At 37.2% G+C, this 27,241-nt stretch overlaps 1 protein-coding gene across 3 annotated transcripts in view; it reads right to left on the reverse strand.

Moving 5' to 3' along the window:
* Window positions 1-27,241, reverse strand: part of ATP7A (ATPase copper transporting alpha) — a 210,446-nt gene that overhangs the window by 103,121 nt on the left and 80,084 nt on the right. For all 3 annotated transcript variants that reach the window (XM_049873291.1, XM_049873290.1, XM_049873292.1), the window contains exons 3-6: window positions 12,613-13,102; window positions 11,159-11,884; window positions 6,409-6,612; window positions 3,183-3,346 (exon numbers count right to left, since the gene is read on the reverse strand). In XM_049873291.1, the coding sequence (XP_049729248.1) occupies window positions 3,183-3,346; window positions 6,409-6,612; window positions 11,159-11,884; window positions 12,613-13,102 (1,584 nt within the window). The remainder of the gene's footprint in view (window positions 1-3,182; window positions 3,347-6,408; window positions 6,613-11,158; window positions 11,885-12,612; window positions 13,103-27,241) is intronic.

The following is a 27,241-nucleotide window of genomic DNA, read 5'->3' on the forward strand; positions in this document are numbered from 1 at the left end:
TTTCTTGTTTTATTGTTCTGGCTAGGACTTCTACTACAATATCAAATAGAAGTAATGAGAGTGAGCACCCTTGTCTTGTTCCAGAATTCAAGTGGAAAGCTCTCAGTCTTTCTCCATTAAGTCTAATGTTGTAGAGTCAACTGATTTTTAACAAAGGTGTCAAAACAATTCAATGGGAAAAGAATAGTCTTATCCACAAATGGTCCTGGGACAACTGGACAGCCACATGCAAATGAAAGAGTTGAACACCTACCTAATACTATATACAAAAACGAACTCGAAATTGATGCACGATCCAAATGTAGGAGCTAAAATTATAAAACTCTTAGAAGAAAACACTGGGTAAGGCAATCGTTTATTAGATATAACACAAAAAACACAAGCACAAAAAGAAAAAACGAATTGTACCGTTTTGCATTCCCATCAGCAACAGATGATGTTGTTGTTATCGGGTGCCGTCTACTTGGATCTGACTTAGTGACCCTATGTACAACAGAAGGAAACACTGTCCTGTGCCATCCTTACAGTCATTGTTGCAGTCACTGTGTCAGTCCATCTTATTGAGGGTCTTCCTCCTTTTTGCTGACCCTCTACTTTACCAAGTATGGTCCCTCCTAATGACACGTCCAAAGTACATGAGATGAAGTCTCTCCATCTTCGCTTCTAAAGAGCATTCTGGTTGTACTTCTTCCAAAACAGATTTGTTCGTTCTTCTGGCAGTCCATGGTATATTCAATATTCTTCGCCGACACCATAACTCAAAGGCATCGCTTCCTCTTCGGTGTTCCTTATTCACTGTCCAGCTTTGGCATGGATATGAGGTGAATGAAAATATCATGGCGTGGGTCAGGTGCATCTTAGTCCTTAAAATGACATCTTTGCTTTTTAACACTTTAAAAAGTTCTTTTGCAGCAAAGCTGCCCAATGCAGTACGTTGTTTGATTTCTTGACTTCTGCTTCCATAAGCATTGGTTGTGGGTCTAAGTAAAATGAAATCCTTGACAACTTCTATATTTTTCCCCATATCCTCGCCAACATTTGTTATTTTCCTTTTCTATCTTAACCATCCTAAAAACCCAAAAAACACATTACCACTGAGTTGATTCTGACTCACAGCAACCCTACAGGACAGAGAAGAACTGCCCCCACAGGGTTTCCAAGACTGTAAATCTTTATGGAAGCAAGATGCCACATCTTTCTCCCATGGAGCAGCAGATGAGTTCGAACTGCCAACCTTCTGGTTAGCAGCCAAGTGCTTAACCACTGTGCCACCAGGGCTCCTTTAACCATTCTACTGGGAGTAAAATGGTATTTCATTGTGGTTTTGATTTGTATCTCTCTAGTAGCTAATGATAGGGTCGCTATGAGTCGGAATCAACTCGACGGCACTGGGTTTCTGGGAATAGCTAATGAGGAAACCCTGGTGGCGCAGTGGTTAAGTGCTACAGCTACTAACCAAAGGGTCAGCAGTTCGAATCCACCAGGTGCTTCTTGGAAACTCTATGGGGCAGTTCTACTCTGTCCTATAGGGTCGCTATGAGTCGGAATCGACTCGACAGCACTGGGTTTGGTTTTTGTTAATAGCTAACGATGTTCAGTGCCTTTTCATGTTTTTGGTGGCCATTTGAACATCCTCTATGGTGAAATGTCTATTCAAGTCCTTTAGTTCTCACATTTAGGTCCCTGATTCATTTTGAATTGGGTTTTGTGTACTGTGTGAGGTATAAAAAAAAAAGTATAGATCCTCTCTAATTCTCTTGCATGTGGAAATCCAGTTTTCCCAGCACCATATATTAAAGACACTATTCTTTCAACCATTGGATAGACTTAGCATCTTTGTAAAAAATTAATTGTCCATAGATGTATGCGTTTATTTCTAGACTATCAATTTTATTACATTGATATGCCTATCATTATACCAGTACCAGACTGTTTTGTTTACCGTAGCTTTTTAGTATTTTGATATCAGTAAGTGTGAGTTCTCCTACTTGATTCTTCTTCAAGACTTATTTGGCTACTCAGGGTCCCTTGCCCTTTCATATAAATTTGAAGACTGGCTTTTCCATTTCTGCAAAGAAGGCTGTTAGAAGTTTCATTGGTATTGCATTGAATTAATAGATTGCTTTGGGTAGTGTTGACAACTATATTAAGCCTTTCAATCCATGAACACGGAATGTCCTTACATTTATTTAGGCCTTCTTCAATTTCTTTTAGTAATGCTTTATAATTTTCAGCGAACAATTCTTTTACTTCGCTGGTTAAATTTGTTACTAGGAGCCCTGGTGGTACAGTGGTTAAGCACTCGGCTGCTAACCAAAAGGCTGGCAGTTGGAATCCATCAGCCGCTCCTTGGGAACCCTATGGGGTAGTTCTACTCTGTCCTATAGGGTTGCTATGAGTCAGAATTGACGTGACAGCAATGGATTTTTTTATTTACTCTTTTAGATGCTATTGTAAATGGTATTGTTTCCTTAATTTCCTTTTCAGCTTGCTCATTGCTGGTAGACAGAAACCTGGCTGATTTTTGTGTGCTGACATTGTACCCTGTCATTTTGCTGATTCATTTATTAACTCTAATAGCTTTCTTGTAGAATCTCTGAGGATTTCTATACATAAGATCATGTCATTGAGAAAAGGGAAAGTTTTCTTTCCTCCTTCCCAATTTTGATAATTTTTTTCTCTTGCCTAACTGTTCTGGCTAGGACTTCCAGTACAATGTTGAACAGCGGTGGTTAGAGTAGACATCCTTGTCTTACTCCTGATTACATACATATTTTTATGGGACAGAATCTTAGCAGTTGATTTGCTGGGTTACAGAGAATGATTATTTCAAGTCAATATACTTTACACCTGGTATAAGTCTTTAACGCATCTAGAATTCATTCTTTTATATGCTACTAGGTGGGAATCACGCTATGTGTTAAAAGTTGATTTTCATTTATTCATTCAAAATGAGTTATATTTTTGTTCTTGATAGAGATATGACAATTACCTTTTACATTCTACTCTTGAAGACCACTAATAAATCACATCTTATCCTTCCATTTTCCAGTTTCATTCATTATCCTTATATATGTATATGTCTTATTTTCTAAACTTTAATTATCTTTGGAACTCTTCTAAGAAACCTCACCAACTTTTTCCTGGAATTTTTATTAATAACACATAAAAATCGTACTTACAACAAGTTCCAAAACACCATCCCCTTCATCAGCATTTTCTATCACGGTGGCTCCAAATCCAAGCTCTCGGATGAACTCTGCTATCATCAGAGGTTGTACAACAGCAGGATTATATCTTACTTCTGCCTTGCCAGCCATCAGGGCTACGAGTACAGAATATATTCCTACGGCCATGGATAAGAAAAATCATACAGATAACGCTATTCTTTATAAAAAGGGTAATTTTATAATTAGTTTTTAGCATTTTTCATTTAAATGTGAAATTATTAAAGTGAATCTGGAGAAATTCATTACTTAACTCTTATATAAGCCTTGAACCGAAACCAAGCTATTTGAAAAGGGGGCCTTGTTTTTAAAAGAACATTGATTATAGAAAATTTCATTTATATATAAAAAAGAGAGACCAGCATAAAACATTTGATGTGCCCATTACCCAGCTTCAACAATTATCAATAAGACCTGGGTAATCTTGTTTCATCTATATTCCTACCCATTCCACACACTGCCCTCTACACAAATTATTTTGAAGCAAATCCCAGACATCATATAATTTCATGTATAAATACTTAAATATATCTCTTTAAAAGACAAAGATTCTTCTCTTAAAAAAACGTAATACCATTGTCACACCTAGAATAAAATAATTCCTTAATATTATCAAATATCCAGGCCGTATTCACATTTCCACGATTGTCTTATAACTTTTTTTTTCTTATAACTGCTTATTAGTTTAACAGGTTGTTTGAATTGGGATCTAATTAAGGCTCATGAACTTCAATTGGTTGAGACCTTATCTTCTAAATTTTAGAAGCTAGTAACAGTCCTAGAGAAAGGAACTCATGAACATAGGAAATCAGTTATTGCAACTGTAGCAAAATATCCAAGAATGTACCAACATAGACACTATATTGTAATCAAATAATAATCATTTCTTAAAATTCTGGTGCACACTAATCTAAAAAGCTCTTATTTCTAGGGGAAAAAAGTCCCACATAATTTGTTAATAGAACAAAATAATTCATTTTATAGCAGTCATGCTGTTATCTGGGTAAACCTTCTGTCAACAACAGTCCCACTTCTAAAGACCAGCTATTACTGTCATTGCCAGGAGAAAAATTAATTTCTCATAGCAGAAATAGTAGCTTTCTAGGAATCTGTGGCATTTGGTGGCTACCTGACAGGGAATGGGGATCAACAGACTGTAGGCAGCTCTAGAGTTTGATAAATAAGAAAAAATGACCATATATTAATTTAATAATAGCTTTTAAAAGTACCTAATATAGTCTAAGTTTTCTATATAAAGTTTTCTACTTTCGCGGCTTTGTGGGTACCAAATAATACAGGTGATCAGCCCTCGGGAAAATGTCAGCAATAACAGACAGGTATAGAGAAAGTAGAAAAAAACTTTTTTGTTTCAGTTGAATGTAATCAACAGCCAAACACACAGAAATAGAAGAGAAAATCTGAATTTTAAATTTCAAAATTATAAGTTTAATATTTATATAAACTATAGATAATTTTTTAAAATTCTTACTCTAAACTGTAATTAGGACTTTCTATTCATTTTTAGAAATATAGTGCAGACTTAATTGAGGGAAGACCAGTGCTACCTAGTTTAAAAAAAAAATGAATGTAGTGACCTAAGCTAGGCTAAGAGTATTCCTAATTAGGATAAAAGGTGGTAAAACCAGTTGTTGTTGAGTCGATTCCAACTCATGGCAACCCCATGTGTTGCAAAGTAGAATTGTGCTCCATGGGGTTTTCGAGGCTGTGACCTTTCAGAAGCAGATTGCCAGGACTGCCTTCTGAGACACCTCTGGGTGTGTTCAAACTGCCAACCTTTTAGTTAGTAGTTGAGCGTTTAACTGTTTGCACCACCCAGGGACTCCCTAAGAGGTGGCAGAGGGGAATAATTGGGAGAATGAGCTTAATGGGTTAAAAAAAAAAAGATTCATAATTGGCATAGGCATTGCTTGTCTCATTAAACAGGTTATTTCTGAATATCCTGAAAATAGTTGGCTCTCAAATTAAATAGGAACCCCGCAAGCTTTACTTTGCTTGGCAACCCCTCTCTCTCTTTTTTTTTTTTAACTTAAACAAAAGGTAACATAAGCTTTAGTCTTGACTGCATTCCAATTAGAAATAATACAGGCTGAAATGAAATATGCAGAAATGACAGAATGTGGACAAGATAATACTGAACTGAAGATGGCCCTGTCTGCCATACATTTTGTTATAATGTTCATGCCTTCATATATAAAGTGATGCTACTGGCCGTAGGTCTGTATTATTTTCAACACGCACTTTGAGTCATTTCCCCAATAATAAGGATAAACTTATATTAACCCTTACTTACTTACTCAGTCCTTGTGACAACAGTTTATATCATTAAGACACCTGAGGCTAGGGCTGCCAAAGTACTAAAACTATGACTTGGTCTTATTAAACATAATCACATATCTGTATGGTTAACAAATCCATCACGCTATATCGTAAGGTCTATGAGTGAAAAATTTATAGTCTAAAATGTTTAAGCGTAACAATAAAAAGTGTTGTAGATTTTATAACCTAAAATTAAAACGTGCATACGATATTAGGCAACTTTTGAATATCTTTACTCCAAAAGCACGATGTAATTCATAAATTTTGGTTTTGGTTTGATACTTGGTCCTGGTATGGTAATAGTGAAACTCTTAGGGATTCTAACCCATAAAATCCATTGCAGTCAAGTCAATTCCAACTCATAGCCACCCTATAGGACACAGCAGACCTGCCACATAGGGATTCCAAGGAGTGGCTGGTGGATTTGAACTGCCGACCTTTTGGTTAGCAGCCGTGCTCTTAACCACTGCGCCACCAGGGCTCTGCTAGGGATTCTCGTTATTAATTTTAAGCATAGCTTTATTAGAAAATTTATATTTCTTAAAATCCATCCAATCTAGGTCCATAAAGAACAGTAATTTTGTGCACTTCCTTTTGCTATTTTTCCGCAAATTTCATTACTGTTAAAATGTGATCGTGACATAAAACAGATAGGATCTTTATCTAAGGGAACATAGCACTAACAAAAACTGACTGTCAGGAAATCAGCGTTGTCCTGCACATTGCTGATATCTTTATGAGGCCTTGGCAAGAATCATAAATATGGTTACAAAACACGTAAGAGAACAAAAAGGACAGAATCCCTAAACCAGTGCATTAAAAACAGGCTTTAAGGATTTCTCACCTTCTTCTCGTCTTAAATTTCGTTCAATGTTTGCTACACAGGAAGCACAAGTCATGCCAGTGACCTGTATATAACACTTAGAAGTCTTTGCCTCCTCCTTGTCATGAACTGATGTCATCGTTTTAGCATAAAATTCATTGGCTGAAGCCAAAAGTGGCATTTCCAATGAGGGCTGAGTTATTAATACAGATGGCTCATTCACATCTAGTGGAAAGGAAAAGAAGATTCTTTTCATTTGCAATATTGATCATTCTCCAGCTACATCCTTGTTATTCATCACAATCCACACGGTACTGTCAATCCATTCATTCAAAACCAGCAAGGACCTACTTAAGCCTTCAGCTATATGTTATCTTTACAATTTCCAGGCAATGACTTCCAATTTCAATACTACCCACCCCAGTTCCCAGGAAAATCTGAGCTAAACTGAATAAGTAAAACTTCAGTTATATCAAGTTCTTCCAGCCAATATCTTCCCATTCTCCGCAGAGAGTAGTTTGTTAATGGATACCTTATATTTTTGCAATGCATTTTTATCATCATGTTAATAATTTGCATACTGACATAAAGCAATTTGGGATATATTACATGGGACAAAATGCAATTTGTAAAACAGTACTGCAGTGAGATGTCATTTAAATTTTTTTGTATGCATGTATTATGAGAACACAAGAAAGCCTGGGAGGCTACATACCAAACTATTTATTAACTGTGGCTACTTCTGGAGAGTGAGGTTAAGGCAGGAATAGAATGACAGAGAAACGAACAAATTTTCTTTCTACAGAAACTTCTGTACTATTTGAATTTTTAACACTAATATATAAAAAAAAATATATAGTACCTTTTAAATATAAAAAGGTCTTTGTGGACAATGGAAAAAGAGACAAGGAGTAAGTTAGTAGTAAGGTTCATTTTGAGCAAAGGAGTAATCAGAGAATCTCTACTTAAAATGTTTGTGGACTGTGGAAGAATGGGAAGCTCCTATTATCCTAGAAACTTCCCCGCAGTCTCAAAAAATGTCTTTTTTTTGTTTATCCATTGCAGTATTCATCGCCTCCCACGAAGGCAGAATTATTCTCTATTGTGTACCCATGAAGCTACAAAAAGAAGCTAAAGATATTCTCCTCTCCTACAGGGAACAGGAGAAATAACAGGTGATGTTAAAATTTCCACTAACCTACATAACTTGTTCTTTCTTCACCTTGGACAAAAACTGGATCAGATCTATTTGACAAAGGAATCCCTGCATAGCAGAGTTGGATTTTATGACACTAAAGAAGAGGATTTTTTTTTTACTTTTTTTATTATTGTACTTTAGATGAAGGTTTACAAAACAAACTAGTTTCTCATTGAACAGTTAGTACACATATTGTTTTATGACAACCCCACAACATGTCAACACTCTCCCTTCTCAACCTTGGGTTCCCTATTACCAGTTTTCCTGTTCCCTCCTGCCTTCTAGTGCTTGACCCTGGGCTGCTATGCCCCTTTAGTCTCGTTTTGTTTAATGGGCCTATCTAATCTTGGGCTGAAGGGTGAACCTCAGGAGTGACTTCAGTACTGAGTTAAAAGTGCATCCAGGGGCCATACTCTCGGGGTGTCTCCAGTCCCTATCAGGTCAGTAAGTCTGGTCTTTTTTTGTGAGTTAGAATTGTGAGTTAGGTATCATTGCAGATTGACAGGGAAGTGCCAGAAATTTGAGCTGGATTCAGAAGAGGACGTAGAACAAGGGATATTATTGCTGATGTCAGATGGATCCTGGCCGAAAGCAAAAGATACCAGAAAGATGTTTACCTATGTTTTACTGACTATGCAAAGGCATTCGGCTGTGTGGATCATAACGAATTATGGATAACATTGCAAAGAATAGGAATTCCAGAACATTAATTGTGCTCAGGAGGAACCTGTACATAGATCAAGAGGCAGTCATTTGAAAGGAACAAGGGGATTGTCATGGATTGAATTGTGTCCCCCAAAAGTATCTGTCAACTTGACTAGGTCATGATTCCCAGTATTGTATGGCTGTTTACCATTTTGTCATCTAATGTGATTTCCCTATGTGTTATAAACCCTATCACTAAGAAATAATGAGATGGATTAGTGGCAGTTATAATGATGAGGTCTACAAGATTAGATAGTGTCTTAAGCCAATCTCTTTGAGACATAAAAGAGAGAAGTGAGCAGAGAGACAGGGGAACCTCATACCACCAAGAAAGTAGAGCTGGGAGCAGAGCATGTCCTTTGTACCTGAGGTTTCTGCTCTGAGATGCTCCCAGACCAAGGGAAGACTGATGACAAGGACCTTCCTCCAGAGACGACAGAGAGAGAAAGCCTTCCCCTGGAACCGGTGCCCTGAATTTGGACTTCTAGCCTACTGGACTATGAGAGAATAAACTTCTCTTTGTTAAAGCCATCCACTTGTGGTATTTCTGTTAAGCAGCACTAGATGACTACGACAGGGATAATGCATGGTTTAAAGTCAGGAAAGCTGTGCTTTAGGGCTGTATCCTTTACCACACTTATTCAATCTGTATTCTGAGCAAATAATCAGAGAAGCTGGGCTATATGAAGAAGAACGTGGCATTAGGATTCGGGGAAGACTCATTAACAACCTGTTATATGCAGATGACACAACCTTGCTTGCTGAAAGTGAAGAGGACTTGAAGCACTTATTGATGAAGATCAAAGACCACAGCCTTCAGTATGGACTGCATCTCAACATAAATAAAATAAATATCCTCACAACTGGATCAATAAGCTACATCATGACAAATGGAGAAAAGACTGAAGTTGTCAAGGATTTCATTTTACTTGGATCCATAATCAACACCCATGGAAACAGTAGTTAGGAAATCAAAGGACGTATTGCATTGGGAAAATCTACTGTAATTAGTTACATAACTTTCAACCATTATTTAAAGCAAGAAATTTTAGAAGGACACAAGGTGATTACGAACCCAAGAGACAGAAAGGGCCACATGAACCAGAGACTACATCATCCTGAGACCAGAAGAACTAGATGGTGCCCGGCTACAACCAATGACTGCCCTGACAGGGAATACAACAAAGAACCCCTGAGGGAACAGGAGAGCAGTGGGATGCAGACACCAAATTCTCATAAGACCAGACTTAATGGTCTGACTGAGACTGGAAGGACCACAGTGGTCATGGCCCCCAGACCTTCTGTTAGCCCAGGACAGGAACCATTCTTAAAGCCAACTCTTCAGACATGGATTGGACTGGACAACGGGTTGGAGAGGGATGCTGGTGAGGAGTGAGCTTCTTGGACCAGGTGGACACTTGAGACTAGGTTGGCATCTCCTGCCTGGAGGGGGGATGAGAGGGTGGAGGGCGTTAGAAGCTGGCAAAAAGGACACAAAAAGAGAGAGTGGAGGGAGAGAGCAGGCTGTCTCAGGGGGAGTGTAATTGGGAGTGTGTAGCAAGGTGTATATGGGTTTTTGTGTGAGAGACTGACTTGATTTGTAGACTTTCACTTAAAGCACAATAAAAATTATTTTAAAAAAAGAAATCTTATTATAGTATTTTTCAGTTTAATTCAAGGCTGGGATCAATTCTAGTTCAAATCAAGTTCACATAGGTAAAATCCACTGAATATATACTTTGGGTCAGTTCTGGAGCCAGTTCAATTTAAATGCCTCAATTTAAAACTATGGTTAAAATCATTCTTTTTATTTCTATCTTTTTTCTTTGTAAAATAATATTTAATTCCTCCTATTATATAAACAAATATATATATATATTATATATATACAATACTTGTTAAAAAAAAACCATGGAATACACAGGAAAGTACAATGGAAACAAAAATCACCCTTATCCTACCACCCAAAGATTAACACAAAACCCACTGCTGCCAAGTCAATTTCGACTCAGTGACCATATGACAGAGTAAAACTGCCCCATAGGGTTTTCAAAGTTGTAATCTTTATGGAAGCAGAACTGCCACATCCTTCTCCCATGGAGTGATTGGTGGGTTCAAACCACTGAACTTTTAGTTACCAGCTGAGTGCTTTAACCACTGCGCCACCAGGGCTCCTACCCAAAGAAAACCATTGTTAAAATTTTGGTTTGTGTCCTGTCAGGAATTTTGTTTATTTGTAATACATAAATATTATATTGATGGTATATATTTATATCCATATTTTTATAATTTTTTTATCATACCGTATCTACAGCTTTTTTACTTTTTTTTTCACTTTGACAATATGTATCTGGCACTTTCCCATGGCGTTGCTGTTAGTTGCTGTCAAGTCGATTCCAACATGGCAGCCCCATGTGTGCAGAGTAGAACTGCTCTATAGGGTTTTCAAGGGCTGTGACCTTTCAGAAGCAGATCTCCATGCCTGTCTTCCAAGGCACCTCTGGGCAGGTTTGAACTGCCAACCTTTCAGCTAGCAGTCAAGCACTTAACTGTTTGTACCGCCCAGGGAATCCTGTCATGGCATTAAGTATCTTTTAATGATACAGTTTTTTATGGCTTCATAGTATTTCATCATAGGAATTAACCATGATTTATTTATTGTTTCTAGATTTTTAAATATTATAAATAATAATGCAATCTTTGTATTCTTATGTATCTTTGTATACAGATGACTATCTCCATAGGACTTATTTCCAAAAAGTAAAATTGGAGTATCTATAATTCATTTTTCTACAATGAAAGCCAACGGAATCAGCAAAGTATAAATAAATGAGTGTTAGAGGAATCAAAGAAAAAAGTAGTAATTACCTGGCAAGGTAGCATCAAATCCCATGTTTTCTATTGCTTCTCTCAAGGTTTCTGGAGAGTTTAGCAGAGGATCATATTCAATAACGCCACTGCTATTTGCAAGGGAGACTCGTATGGATTTTACACCTGCCTTTTCTGATATGACACCCTCAATAGACTGCACACAAGAATTACAAGTCATGCCACCAATGTTTATCACAGTTTCTTGAGTCAGAGGTTGGCTAACTATGTTCAAAGGAATTTGTTGATGATATGAGCTGAAAGGAGAGCTTGGGGTACTCTCAACATCACTTGTAATACTAACACTGTATTGCCCTGGTGATACTGCCTCTATAGCCTTTCTCAGGGTTTCTGGAGTGACTAAGCTTGCATTGTATTTTACAGTGGCAGACCTATTCTCTAAAGAAATTGCTATGCTGCTTACATATTGGAGTGTAGATAAAGCACTTTCAATATTTGACACACATGATTTACAATGCATGCCATTTATGATAAAAGTGGCTGTTGAATCATTGGTATATGATGGACTCCTTTGCTCTGATCCTTCTGAGTATCTGACGGGCGTGTTCTTTAGACGTTCTACATCAATAGCTCCCAATGTAAGGTATTTGGGCTGCTTTTTGATGAATGCTGAAAAGCCCACAGCTTCAATCTGCTTTTTTATTTCCTCTGCTGTGATGAGATGAGGTTGATAAATAATGGTAGCTTCTTGGTTGTCCAGAGAGACTAGATAAAAATAGAGAAAATCATTTAATTTAGTTACTCCTGGGCCACTTAAGAAAACATTCTGTACACCAAATCAATATAATAAATACTTGTTTCTCTCTCATTCTTCTCATCATCCTTTCTTAATATACTTTTGTTAAAATATTACTGACATACCAAAAAACCAAACCCACTGCCGTCGAGTTGATTCTGACTCATAGTGACCCTATAAGACAGGGTAGAACTGCCCCATAGGGTTTCCAAGGCTGTAATCTTTACAAAAGCAGACCGCCACATCTTTCTCCCACAGAGCAGCTTGTGGGTCGAACCGCTGACCTTCTGGTTAGCACCCGAGCACTTAACCACTGCACTATGATGGCTCTTTTTATTATTGACATAGACTGAAGAAAAGTAAAAGATATGACCACTGTGGCTATGGTCTCCAAGTTTATATATACCTGAATAAAGATAAATTAGAGGTAAAGAGCATCCCAGGCATGCTGTGTTAAGAAACTTGCACTCTATGAATTCAATTCCAGCAGCCGTTTCTGCTAAACTTCAGTCTGACACTCATGTAACCTTTAATTATAATCATTAACTTTACTGTACTTCAAACTTCAATGAAGCAGTGAGCATTCAAGTTCCATGGATCCAAAACCCATGCTTAAGAAGAAAGCAAAAAGTTTAAAGGCCAAAACAGAAAACTAAGCCTTACAAAACAATCAAACCAATAAAACCGGACATATTACCTTTAATTCGCTGAACACCTTGCAGTTTCCCAATTTTTCCTTCAATGGTGCTAGTGCACGAGTGGCACGTCATACCTTCCACCTTCATTTTCAGCAAGATTTCACCTCCTTGAGCCATACTGTAATCTTCACAAGTTCCTGACTTTTTCTCCAGAGTTCCAATATCTAAACTAACACCCGGAACCAGTTCTATTATCTGATTGGCATTCACTATAGAAGGGATTATTGTCACCACAGCAGTTCTTTGCTGAGGGGAAATTTTAATGTCTGCCACACCCTTGGTCTTGAGCAATGTACTTTGGATATAGTCCCATGGCGGAGCAAATGAAGCACTAACACTTAGAAATACAGTGTCAGTCAAAACAGGGAGAGGGTTAGGATTGTGGAGAGTGGCATCAAAGCCCATGTCATTAATAGCTTCCTGTAGAGTCTTTGGAGTCTGTAGTTTAGGATTATAAATAATAGTTGCATTTTTTTCTTCCAGTGAAACCTTTTGGAAGGAAATTTCAGAAGTCAGTTTAGTGAAATTATATGATACAGGACTTAAAAATATCAATCACCACACCACATTCAAAAAGGATGCAACAAATATTCAACGTAAAGAGTTTCTCTATTAGTTTTCATCTTTCTTGTTTTCTTTACAAAACAAACACAAGATATCTTATATACCTATAAGAATGGTAATCCAACACCCATTCCTGATAAAAACTCTAAATAAAATAGGAATAGAAGGAAATTTATCAACATAATAAAGGGTATCTATACAAAACCGAGGAGCCCTGGTGGTGCAGTGGTTAAGCGTTTGGCTACTAACCAAAAGGTCAGCAGTTCAAATTCACCAGCCGCTCCTTAGACACCCTATGGGCCAGTTCTACTCGGTCCTATAGGGTCACTATGTGTCAGAATCAACTCAATGGCAATGGTTTTGAGGTTTTTTTTTTATATAAAACCAATAGTCGACAACATTCTCAACAGAGAGAGGCTGAAGCATTCCCCCTGAAAACAGGAACAAAGCAAGGATGCCCTTATTACCACTCCTATTTAAAATTGTGCTGGATGTCCTAGCTAGAGAAATAAGACAAGAGAAAGAAATAAAAGGAATACAAATTGGAAAGGAAGAAGTAAAACTATCCCTATTTCCAGATGATATGATACTATACAAAGAGAACCCCAAAGGTTCCACGAGAAAACTACTGGAACTAATTGAAAGATTCAGCAGAGTAGTAGGATCAACATGCAATAATCAGTTGCAATTCCTTTACACCAACAAATAGAACTTGGAAAAGGAAATCAGGGAAACAATACCATTTATAATAGCCCCTAAAAAAAATAAAACACTTAGGAATAAATCTAACCAGGGACGTAAAAGACTTATACAAGGAAAACTACAAGACACTACTGCAATAAACCAAAGGAGACCTACATAAAAGGTAAAACATACCGTTCTCATGAATAGGAGGACTCAACATTGTGAAAATGTCAATTCTATGCAAAGCAATCTATAGATATAATGCAATCCCGATCCAAATACCAACAGCATTCCATAAAATGACTAATCACCAGCTTTTTATGGAAAGGAAAGAGGCCCTGGATAAGCAAAGCATTACTGAAGAAAAAGAGCAATGTAGGAGGCTTCACATTACCTGATCTCAGAACCTACTACACAGTCATGGTAGTCACAACAGCCTGGTACAATGACAGACATACAGACCTATGGAACAGAATTGATAACCCAGACATAAATCCATCCACCTATGGTCACCTGATCTTTGACAAAGACCCAAACTCCATTAAATGGGGGAAAGACAGTCTTTTTAACAAATGGTGCTGGCAAAACTGAATATCCATCTGTAAAAAAAAAAAGAAACAGGACCCATACCTCACGCCAGACACAAAAACTAACTGAAAATGGTTCAAAGCCCTAAATATAAAACCTAAAATGATAAAGATCATGAAAAAAAAATAGGAACAACGCTAGGGGCACATAAATAGAATACAAACTATAACTAACAATGCACCAACACCAAAAGAGAAACTAGATAACGGGCAGCTCCTAACAAACATTTATGCTCATCAAAAGACTTCACCAAAAGAGAACCTACAAACTGGGAAAAAAAATTTGGCTATGACATATCCAACAAGGGTGACTACAAGGGGGAAGAATGAGAGAGTTTTTTTGGTTGATGGGACTATACTGCATCCTGATCATAGTGATGGTTAAACAAATCTATACATATATTAAAATGTTCAATGGCCAATGTGGCTAGTGGTTGCCATACTGGACAGGGCAGATATAGAACATTTCCAACATCACAGAATTTCCTACTGGACAGTACTGCTCTAGGTGCTACTACATTTTTTCTGATAAAGTACCAACCTTGAAAAAATCTGGAATAGGTATTCTACTCTCTTTAGGTGTAAATACATTGTATCTAGTATCTCTTAAACAAGACCTGGTTTTGAACTAACTTTTTTTCTAAAAAATGTCAATTTATTAACATATCCAGTGAGAAATTGTTCTAATTTTAAAAGCATAAATCTCTGTCACTGGAAAGTTTGCTACACTTTCTACTGCTCTAGCCTAACTTTTATTTATAAAAGACATATGTAAATAAACTATAAAATACTATACAAAATAAGAATTCATATTATCCTATGATGTTTCCATGCTGCAAACAGGAAATAACTTCCTTATTTGTAACTTCTACTTATGTGTTTCAAAGCTGGAATCCTTGTCTTATTCCTGCCTTCAATGAAAACACTTTTATTGCTTCACCATTAATCATGACATTTTATTTAACTTAATTATTACACCTATTAAGAATAACATATAATAGATTCTATTAACTATATCTAGCCCTGAAAAAAAATCAGCTTTTTCTGAAGTGTTGTGATTTTTTGTAGGATAGTTTTGATAACCTTAAAGAAATAATTTCTTGATTACATAAACTATTCCAGAATAGGAAAAAAAAAAACACGATAGAAAGGATTGATGCCTTTGAATTGTGATGTTGGTGAAGAATACTGAATATACCATGGACTGCCAAAAGAATGAAGAAATCTCTCTTGGAAGAAGTACAACCAGAATGCTCCTGAGAAGCAAGGATGGTGAGACTGCGTCTTACATACTTTGGACATGTTGTCAGGAGGGGTCATTCCCTGGAGAAGGACATCATGATTGGTAAAGTACATGGTCACAGAAAAAGAGGAAGGCCTTCAGCAAGATGGACTGACACAGTGGTTGCAACAATGGGCTCAAGTATAACAAGGATTGTGAGCATAGCGTGGGGCCGGGCAATGCTTTGTTCTGTGGTACATAGGGCGGCTATAAGTCGGACCCGACTCGATGGCACCTAACAAGAACTGTCTCAATATAAATTCCACTGTTAAATATCGAAAGAAACAACTGTGTGTATATTAATAGAATAATACTCTACCAGTGCTTTTAATATTTTTTTAATATAGGACACTGAAAATTAAAATATCATAAGAAACCACCAAGCTCTATTAACACTTATCTTATTTGACCAACCTAAATAAAGGTCACCACCTAAAACTACTAAGCCAATTTATGAACTAGCAAGAGATAATTCTAAGTGACACTAAGATGATAGACTAAAACCAATCTAAAAATTCAAAAATCAATTTTTTTTCTCCTTTTTTTTTAAATTGTACCTTAGATGAAGGTTTAGAAGGTTTACAGGACAAACTAGTTTCTCATCAAACATTTAGTACACACATTGTTCTATGACATTGGTTAACAACCCCACATGTCAACACTCTCCCTTCTCAACCCTGGGTTCTGTATTACCAGCTTTCCTGTCCCCTTCTGCCTTTCATTCTCTGCCCCAGGGCTGATGCACCTCTTTTGTTTTGTTTTGTTCCATGGGCCTGTTCAATCTTTGGCTGAAGGGAGAACCTCAGGAGTGACCTCATTACTGAGCTGAAATGGTGCTCGAGGGCCATACTCTCAGGGTTTCTCCAGTCCCTGTCAGGCCAGAAAGTCTGGTCTTTATGAGTTAAAATTTTATTCCACAGTTTTCTCCAGCTCTGTTAGAGCAGTCAGTGGTGGTAGCCAGGCACCACCTAGTTGTACTGGCCTCAATCTGATGGAGGCCATGATAGATGTGGTCCGTTAGTCCTCTGGACTAATCTTGCCCTTATACCTTTAGTTTTCTTCATTTTTCTTGCTCCTGAAGGGGTGAGACCAGTGGAGTATCCTAGATGGCCGCTCACAGGCTGTGAAGACCCCAGACGCTACTCACCAAAGTAGAATGTAGAACATTTTCTTTATGAACTGTTATGCCAGTTGAGCTAGATGTTCCCTGAGACCATGGTCCCCACAGCCCTCAGCCCAGAAATTCAGTCCCTCAGAGAGTTTGGATGTGTCTATGGAGCTGCCATGACCTTGCCTTGTACAGGTTGTGCTGGCTTCCCTAGTACTGTATACTGTCTTACCCTTCACCAAAGTTACCACTGATCTGTTGTCTATTATGTGTTCTTCCATTCCCACCTCTCCCCTCCCTCATAACCATCAAAGATTGCTTCTTTTTGTATGCAAACCTTTACATGGGTTTTTACAGTACTGGTCTCATACAATATTTGTCCTCTTGTGATTGCCTTATTTCACTCAGCATAATGTCCTCCAGATGCATCCATGTTATGTGATACAGATTCAGTGTTGTTCTTTAGCACTGTGTAATACTCCATTGTGTGTATGGACCACCGTTTGTTTATCCATTCATCTGTTGAAGGGCATCTAGGTTGTTTCCATCTTTTTGCTTTTGTGAACAATGCTGCAATGAACACAGGTGTGTATATGTCTATTCATGTGACAACTCATTTCTCTATGATATATTCCTAGGAGTGGGACTGCTGGATCATACAGTATTTCTATTTCTAGCTTTCTAAGGAAGCACCATATCATTTTCCAAAATGGTTCTATCATTTTGCATTCCCACAAGCAGTGCATAAGAGTTCCAATCTCCCTGCAGCCTCTTCAACATTCGTTATTTCCTGCTTCATTGATTCGTGCCAGTAATGCCGGAATGAGATAGTGAGATGGTATCTCATTGTGGTTTTGATTTGCATTTCTCTAATGGCTAGAGATCACGAGCATTTCCTCACGTGTCTGTCGGCCGCTTGAATATCTTCTCTGATGAAGTGTCTGTTCATTTTCTTTGCCCATTTTTTTTTAACTGGATTATCTATCTTTTTGTTGTAGAGGTGCTGGATTTTCTTGTAGATTTTAGAGGTTAGACCTTTGTCTGATTTGTAATAGCCAAATTTTTTTTTTCCCAGTCTGTACGTTCTCTTTTTACTTTTTTGGTGAAGTCTTTTGATGAACCTAAGTGTTTAATTTTTACAAGATCCCAGTTATCTAGCTTATCCTCTGGAGCCTGTGTGTTGTTGGTTGTGGTTTGTATCCTGTTAATGCCATGTATTAGGGCCTCTAGTGTTGATCCTATTTTTTCTTCTATGAACTTCACAGTTTTTGGCTTCATATTTAGGTCTTTGATCCATTTTGAGTCAGTTTTTGTATATGGTGTGAGGTATGGGTCCTGTTTCTTTTTTTTTTTTTTTTGCAGATGGACATCCAGTTTTGCCAGCACCATTTGTTAAAAAAGAGTGTCTTTTCCCCCATTTGATGGACTTTGGGTCCTTGTCAAACATCAGGTGACCATAGGTGGATGGATTTACATCAGGGTTCTCAATTCTGTTCCATTGCTCAATGTATCTGTCATTATACCAGTACCAGGCTGTTATGACTACTGTAGCTGTATCGTAGGTTCTGAGATCAGGTAGTGCGAGTCCTCCTACTTTATTCTTCTTTTTCAATAGTGCTTTACTTACCCAGGGCTTCTTCCCTTTCCATATAAAGTTAATGATAAGTTTTTCCATCTCGTTAAAAAATGTTGTTAGTATTTAGAGCAGTATTGCTTTATTAACACTTACCTTATTTGACAAACCTAAATAAAGGTCACCACTTAAAACTATTAAGCCAATTTATGAACTAGCCAGAGATAATTCTAAGTGACACTAAGACGATAGCCTAAAACCAATCCAAAAATTCAAAATCAAATATTTTAAGATGAAAAAGATGCAGAGATTTCATTAGTTTTTTTTTAGTTGTAGTATTATTGTCCATGAAGTAAGCCATCTTTAAAGTGAGTGCTTCTAAGAATTTTCATTTCTAATATATTTTCAATTTGCTTTAAAAATTATACAACTGATGCATGATTACTTTTTCATTATAAAAATTAAATACAAAGTATACAAAGGAAGTACTGAAAATCCCTCTCCACACCATTCCTCCACTGTTAGATTTTTTATCTTGGATTTGACCCTTCTTTAACATTTGGGAAAAAGTTCAACTAAATCAGAAATCTAAGCCTCTCTGAATAATTGATTTTACATCTGTATGGTGAACTATTATTACCTAGGAATTTATAATAATCAAAAAGCCTGTTGTCCTGATATAGTGTTGGTAAGAGAGCATCAGTTTGAAAAACAGTGCATTAGAATGTCCAATGCACTATCATTTGCCTTGGAAAAAGTTAGAAAACAAAAATAAAGTCCACTGATAAGGGAACTATTTAAACAGATTATAATACAGCCATACAATTGAATGCTATGCCAGAATAAAAAGACTAGATTAAGATCTGTGCACTGATAATGGAACAATATCTAACATACATTTAGGAGAAAAAAGCAAGCTGTAGAACGATTGTATAGTATGCTTCCATTTATATGAAAAGAGGATACACACACACACATACTTACAGATATACATGCACATAAATAATTTTATATTCACAGTTTATTTCTGAAAGGATATATAACACTGATAACTAGTTGTCTTTGGGAAGAAGATTTTACTATTTGCATGTGCTACTTTTTTAATAATAAAAAATCGTTAATTTTAAGGGGGCAGGGAATGTATTTATTGACACACAGAATGAATTAAGTAACTGCTAGCATCTAGGAAGTCATTTTTTTAAAGAATACTCTATATTAAGTGAATAGACCACAGCCTTTATCTGAGTAAGGGGGAAATCACTCAGAAAGTTACCACTGTTAAGTTTCAGGGGCAAAGTAATTAATTAATAGGGCATTAAACTTTGGAGTCATTCAGTACTTACATCTAATTAGATTTGTTTTTATATTTCTACTTTCAAAAAGGCCAAACAATCCCAGAGAAAGGCCTTCACATTATCTGCCCATTTTATCTTTCCCTTGAACAGACCACTGGGTGATTAAATTAAGCTTCAGCTTAATCCCTTTAAAGTTCACAGTGTTGGCATTGTCAGGACAAACAAAAATATGACACTAATTTACAGCACAATTTGACACAATTCTCGAAAGGGTATTTAAATGCTGGAGCTGAAAAAGAAAATAAATTTCTATACCCAAGATTACAGACTTCTTGACTATTTTCTTTCATTATATTCTGTTAAAGCTCAAATACGTTCCGCTGTTGTATTTTTCAATAACACAACCTCATTCAATTTAGCACCACAATTATATTACTCCATATCTGAGTTTTAATTCAAACACTACCCAAGAGCTCCTTGACTTAGTGGAAATAATGGTTTCCACAAATCTGGTTTCTAAATGACTGCACATTAGTCTTGTGATCTCAGGAATTATGATCCAGAAATTTTAAACCTTAACACTAACTTTAAAAAGTGATCAAAATTTGTGTATCATTGGGTTGAGCTACATCCTGACTATACGTTATGTTTGGACAAAGACAATTTTCTATATGGTGCCTAGAAAGAGGTTTAATCCAGGTTTTGTGGCTTCTGAAACTTAATTTGAGGGCCCCTCTTTAGGAAAAAGAATACAGAACTGTAAATAACAAAATTCTGTACAAATGAAAATATGTATTCTGAATACATAACAAAATCGTAAATTTTTAAAGCTGGATAAATACCATAAAAAAGAAAAATAACAATTTTATCATAATGCTTGATACACCTCTACAGAAGCCCTGGTGGTGCAGCAGTTAAGCATTCAACTGCTAACTGAAGGGTCAAGGGTGTGAACCCACCAGCCACTCCAAGGGAGAAAGATGTGGCAATCTGCTTCCATAATGATTTACAGCCTTGGAAACACTATGAGGCAGTTCTACCCTGTTCTATACGGTCACTGTAAGTGAGAACCAACTTAACAGCAATGGGTGTGGTTTCTTTTTTTCTTTTTTATAGCTCTATAATAATTTTTCCCTACATTTCTGGTTGCATACTGTTTGCCTTGCCTCTTCATTTGACAATAATTTCATAAAATCATTTTCTATATAGAGAAAATAAAGAGAATTTAGTCTTTCCTCTAGATCAAAACGTTTTTTAGTAATAGATTAGAAACGTTCTTTTCAACATCACAATTCGATACTGGTAAATTTTTAGGGCTGTTGTCAAATGTGGGAAAAATTCTATCGCATTCCTTTCATAAAGGAACTGTAAGATTTCAGGGTATTTCAAGTTTACTTGTGCAGTGCTTATCTAAATACTGTCTGAATTGATAACACTCATTTATTGGTTTTACACTGAGCCCTGCACCTTCAAGTCATGACAATTAATGAGTAGGCACAGTGGGTGGTAGGAGTATTCTTTGAAGCCTACCACCCACTGGCAAAAACTAATAACCACATATATCCGACTAATCCCAAATTCTAAACTAAACATATCCGCATCTCAACCTCCCCTTAGCCGGATCATCAAAATGCCCATGGCCATTCCAACACCACCCAACACAAAGAGGAGATGGAACAAAAGTCTAAGTGGAGATAGACAGTGGTCTTAAGGAACTGCGGTTAAAATATTGTACTTTTGCAAACTGTAGAAAAATACATGACCTGGTGAACACATTGCTAAGACTCATTCCAGGGCCTTAGAAGGGGTCGATGCAAGTGAGGGGATCTAAAACTTAAGCTTCATTAACTTCACAGTAAATGTGTCCCTGAGCCTAGAAGACTTAAAAAAGAGTAACCACTGAGTAGGTTCCAACTCATGGCGACCCCACGTGTCACAGTAGAATTGTGCACCATGGGGTTTTCAATAGATGATTTTTCAGAAGTAGATTACCAGGCCTTTCTTTCAAGGTGCCTCTAGGTAAACTCAAACTTCCAACCTTTGAGTTAGCAGCTGAGCACATTAACCGTCGCACCACCCAGGGACTCCAGAAGACTTAATACTTACTAAAATATTTTATAGGAAGGAAAAAGAAAGGTCACTAATATATCCTATTTGACTGAAGGGGTAGAGGCAGAGCTGGAAAAGGCAGAGAAAGTGTCTGTTTCCTTTTATTTTCAGCAATCAAATTATGTCTGTGCCCTGGAAAGTACAGCCTTGAGTATCTGTCACTGAGATTTGTATAAATTACTGTCGGTTACACAAAGTGCTTTCACATTATCTGGCTGCTATTCTTCCTTTACAGTTTAATCAAAATTCAATTGCATTTGTCTGACCTTAAGCAGATCTTATTAACTAGAGGTAAATTCTGGGAAGACGCAATAGAAATGGCAGCCTTACATATGAGTAGGGTACGATAGGTTTTTTTGTTTTCTTTTTTTTTTTTTTTGAGGGGGAGGGGAATCCATACAGGAATGTACTTGTAAATATAAAAGGAGAGTTCAGTCTCTTAATTATACATGGCTACCTTGGCAGAAACAAATATTCATCCAAAATAGCTTCCTAGGCAAAAGAGTTATGGGTTTTGGAAAATATATTAGTTGTCACTGGACAGTACCTAAGTTTTGTCACTTGGAGAAAAATTATGTGAACTAGTTTCTAGATGGTAAAATAGCCTTACTGTAATTAGCACAGATACAACTATATACTTAGGGAGGTTCAGCTTCTACTCCAGCACCCAGCACCAACCACCTTTGATCAAGTGGAGGTTTAACTGGTTTCATTTGCAGCTAAATCAACTGCAGGTGTCACACTTATTAAAATTAAACTCATTTTTTAAAGCTTTAGGATTGAAGGTTGCAGAGCTGCTTTGCTATCCTCTTCTCTAATCAACAAACTGCAAAATATCCACCCACTTTTTTAATAGTTATGATTAGAGAAAAAATTACAAAATGTTTTTATAAATTTGAAATTTAAATGTTTTGCAGATCAACTCATTTGGAAAAACCTGCAGTACAATAAATAAATAAAACAGTTACCTGTCAACTCAGCTTTTCAACTTAGCTCTGTCCCGAAAGCATATTAAAGGCAGCTATACCCTTTTTTTTTTTTTAACCCTTGGGGAAGTGGTCAATTCAGGAGCCTCTAAGGCTGGAGTTATACCAAGACAAATGGAGAATTTAGAAAGAAAAAAAAACCCTACCTTTGGAGCATATTAAATTGAAAAATTCACATACAAGAATTCACATGGATATCTACAGGACAGAAAACTTAGGAAAAAACATACTACACTATGTAAATAAAGCTTTTCTAGCCACAACCATCAACAAAGTCTTAGCTGATCAGAGGGTATTGTTAACAAATAAACACTGTTTTTCCCCTATATCAGTTGCCTCAAGTTGATTCAGACTCACTGCTATCCCATGTATGTCAGAGTACAACTACGCTCCATAGGGTTTTCAATGGCTGATTTTTCAGAAGTAGATTGTCAGGCCTTTCTTCCAAGGCACCTCTGATGGACCTGAACCACCAACCTTTTGGCTAGCAGCCAAGTATTAACCATTTGTGTAACCCAAGGACTCCTTTTCACTCACCAAAAAAAAAACCAAACCTAGTGCCATCAAGTCGATTCTGACTCATAGCGACCCTATAGAACAGGGTAGAACTGCCCCCCTAGAGTTTCCAAGGAGCGCCTGGAGGATTCAAACTGCCAACCCTTTGGTTAGCAGCTGTAGCACTTAACCACTACGCCACCAGGGTTTTCACTCACAGAAATAGTAAAATGGATAAAGCTTACGAGGCCTTGTATGGCCAAAATGAATGTAAAACTCAGACATGGGATAAAAAAGTTCAGATATGGAAAAAAATCACCTACAGTTCACATTAAGAATTGCCCACATATCACCACCACAATTCAAATGACTCTTGGATTAAGGGGATTTTGTATCAAACTTCATAAAGAAGCACTACACAACTCGGCTGCTAACCAAAAGATCAGCAGATCAAATCCACCAGCCTTAGAAACCCTGTGAGGCAGTTCTACTCTGTCCTACAGGGTAGCTATGAGTCGGAATCAACTCGATGGCAACAGGTTTTTTGTTTCTGTATATGCCAATTAGCCAATTTTTTGTAATAAAAACTAAGCAAACTGAAGTTAAATTGCTCAAAATCTTACAAAAAGTCAAAATCAGACAAAAACACTGTAGAGACTGGAAATTTTAAATCCTGTACTTCATTGAAAAGCCAAAACCAATTTCAAATCTCTGGAGAATAAATCAGTAAAAATTAACGTTTAGATTAAAAATAACTAAAACCACATTGATTAAAGGTAGGGTGGCACAGCTGATTATTGTAATTGCTGTCAGTAAGTTGTACAGCTGTAAAAAGTTGAACTGACAAAAGTTGTGATAGGTATTGACATGGACTAAATTATATCCCCCCAAAAATGTGTGTATCAATTTGGCTGGGCCATGATTCCCAGTATTGTGTGCTTGTCCTCTATTTTGTGATTGTAATTTTATGTTAAAGATGATTAGGGTGGGATTGTAACACCCTTGCTCAGGTCTCATCCCTGATCCAATGTAAAGGGAGTTTCCCTGGGGTGTGGCCTGCACCACCTTTTATCTTACAAGAGATAAAAGGAAAGGGAAGCAAACAGAGAGTTGGGGACTTCATACCACCAAGAAAGAAGCACTGGGAGTACAGCATGTGCTTTAGACGTGTGGTTCCTGTGCAGAGAAGCTCCTAGTCCAGGGGAAGGTTGATGAGAAAGACCTTCGTCCAAAGCCGACAGAGAGAGAAAGCCTTCCCTTGGAGCTGACACCCTGAATTTGGAATTTTAGCCTACTCTACTGTGAAGAAATAAGCTTCTCTTTGTTAAAGCTATCCGCTTGTGGTATTTCTCTTATAGCAGCACTAGATGACTAAGACAGATATATTTTCAATGACAAAAACAAACAAAAAAAAAGAGTAGCTGCTGAGGCTGCTTATGTACAACCAAACACCTCATGGGATTTGATTCCTTGGTTTGGTGGTTCAGGGTCATGGTTTCATGGGACATCCCACTTAATTGGCCTGATAATGTGTTTAGTGCATCTGTCCTACCTCCTAGTTCATTGCGTAGTGCCTGTGGGTCTTAAAAGTTTGCAAGCAGCCATCCAAGGCACAACAATTGGTCTCTATTCACCTGGAGGAAGAAGGAGAGTCAGGAATAGGAGGAGGATATGAAATGTGTGGAAATGTGTGGCTAATTGCCTCCATGAACAACTTCCTCTGTTAAGAGACGAAAATAACTGAATGGTGCCCGGCTACCACTGCTGAACATTTTGATCAGAGATTCCACAGAAGAATCCTAATCAAAAGGGGGGAATACAGAACAAAATTTCAAATTTTCATGGACTCTAGACTTTCTGAAGCCATAGAAGGTGGGTGAACCCCTAAAACTATTTTCCTGAGATAATCTTCAAACCTTTTTTGTTGTTGTTAGGTGCCATTGGGTTGGTTCTGACTCACAGCAACCCTATGAAACATTGCCCAGTCCTGCACCATCAGCACAATCATTGCTACATTTGAGTCCATTGTTGCAGCCACTGTGTCAATCCATCTCAAAGAGAGCCTTCCTCTTTTTCACTGACTCTCTGCCTTACCAACATGATATCCTTCTCCAGGGACTGGTCCCTTCTGATAACATGTCCAAAGTACATAAGACAAAGTCTCACCATCCTCACTTCCAAGGAGCATGCATGCTGTACTTCTTCCAAGACAGACTTGTTCGTTCTTCTGGCAGTCCATGGTATATTCAAAATTCTTGGCCAATACCATAATTGAAAGGCATAAATTCTTTGGTCTTTCTTATTCATTGTCCAGCTTTCCAATGCACACAACTGAAAACATCATGGCTTGGGTCAGGCACACCTGAGTCCTCAAAGTGACATCTCTGCTTTTCAAAACTTTAAGGAGGTCTTTTGCAGCAGATTTGCCTATTGCAATATATCATTTGATTTCCTGACTGCTGCTTCCATGGGCATTGAACCCTTAAACCAAAAATGTCCCCTGAAGTCTTAAAACCAAATAGTTTAGCTTAACTAGTAAAAAGTTTGCCTTGAACATGATGCTCTTTTAAGAATTACCTACATGGGATCAAATTGACAACAGCAACTTGAAAGATTAGATTGGAACCTTGAGGGGCAGTGTGTTTATGTTAATAAGGGAGGAACAACTCAGAAAAGGAGTGTTATTACAAGAATGTAATCAGTGTTCCTAAGTCATACATGTAGAAACTGCTGGATTGGTATACGTTACGCTGTGTAGATTCTTAACGATAAAATAAAATTTAGAAACATAAAAACAATAACTAAAAAACAGAGCTCCCATAAATATCCGATCTGGAGACACACACACAAAAAAAATGTTCTAGTTCCAATTCAATGATTCATACATGTAAGAATACAATGAGCTTTTGCTATTTAGAAAGAATACACTGATCCTATTTTTAAATCCTGTGTTAATCTAATGTCTAATTGGACAAAGCTCCCTTTCAAATAGGAACATTTGCTCTGGGTAAAAAAAAAAAAAATTTTTTTTTTTTTTTGCTCTGGGTAGTATGTATCAAAATGTATTTTTTGCATCTGGGTCTCAACTAGTCATAACAAAATCACTCTGGGATTGATGCAAGCTGATCAAGTTCCAAAGCGGCATTTACTTTCCACCATCACTGTAAAAAATACTGCATGTATTAGACATCTAGTGCTGCTGTAACAGAAATACCACACGTGAATGGCTTTAAAAAAAAAGAGAAATTTATTTCCTCACAGTAAAGTTGGCTAACAGTCCAAATTCAGGGCGTCAGCTCCAGGGGAAGGCTTTCTCTCTCTGTTGTCTCTGGAGGAAGGTCCTTGCTATCAGTCCTCCCTTGGTCTGGGATTATCTCAGTGCAGGAATTTCAGGTCCAAAGGACATGCTCTGGTCCCAGTGCTGCTTTCTTGGTGGTATGAGGTTCCCATGTCTCTCTCCTCACTTCTCTCTTTTACATATCAAAAGAGATTGGCTTAAGACACTACCTAATCTTATAAACCTCATCAATATAACTGCCACTAATCCATCTTATTACAGCATAGTGATAGGATTTACAACACATGGGGCAATCACATCACAAGATAAAATGGTAGATAATCATACAATCATACAAGGGAATCAAGACCTGGCCAAGTCGACAGATATTTTTGGGAGACACAATTCAATCTATGACACTGCACAAAGGCAAAATTACAGAAAACCTCCAATAAATAGAACCACCACTGATAAAAAAAAAAATTGTTTTAATGATGGTGAAAACTTAAATAATGTACTAAAATAATAAGCAGATTATAAAAACGAGGACACACCTCTGCCAAAATGACTTGTCTGGGGATTGACTCATTAAGCTCTGGCAATGAAAATAAACAGCTTCAAGAACCCACAACTCGAAGTATAATATTTAACAAAAAGCTTCCACATAT

The sequence above is a fragment of the Elephas maximus genome, chromosome X (genome assembly GCF_024166365.1).
Source record: "Elephas maximus indicus isolate mEleMax1 chromosome X, mEleMax1 primary haplotype, whole genome shotgun sequence".
Taxonomy (NCBI): Eukaryota; Metazoa; Chordata; class Mammalia; order Proboscidea; family Elephantidae; genus Elephas; species Elephas maximus.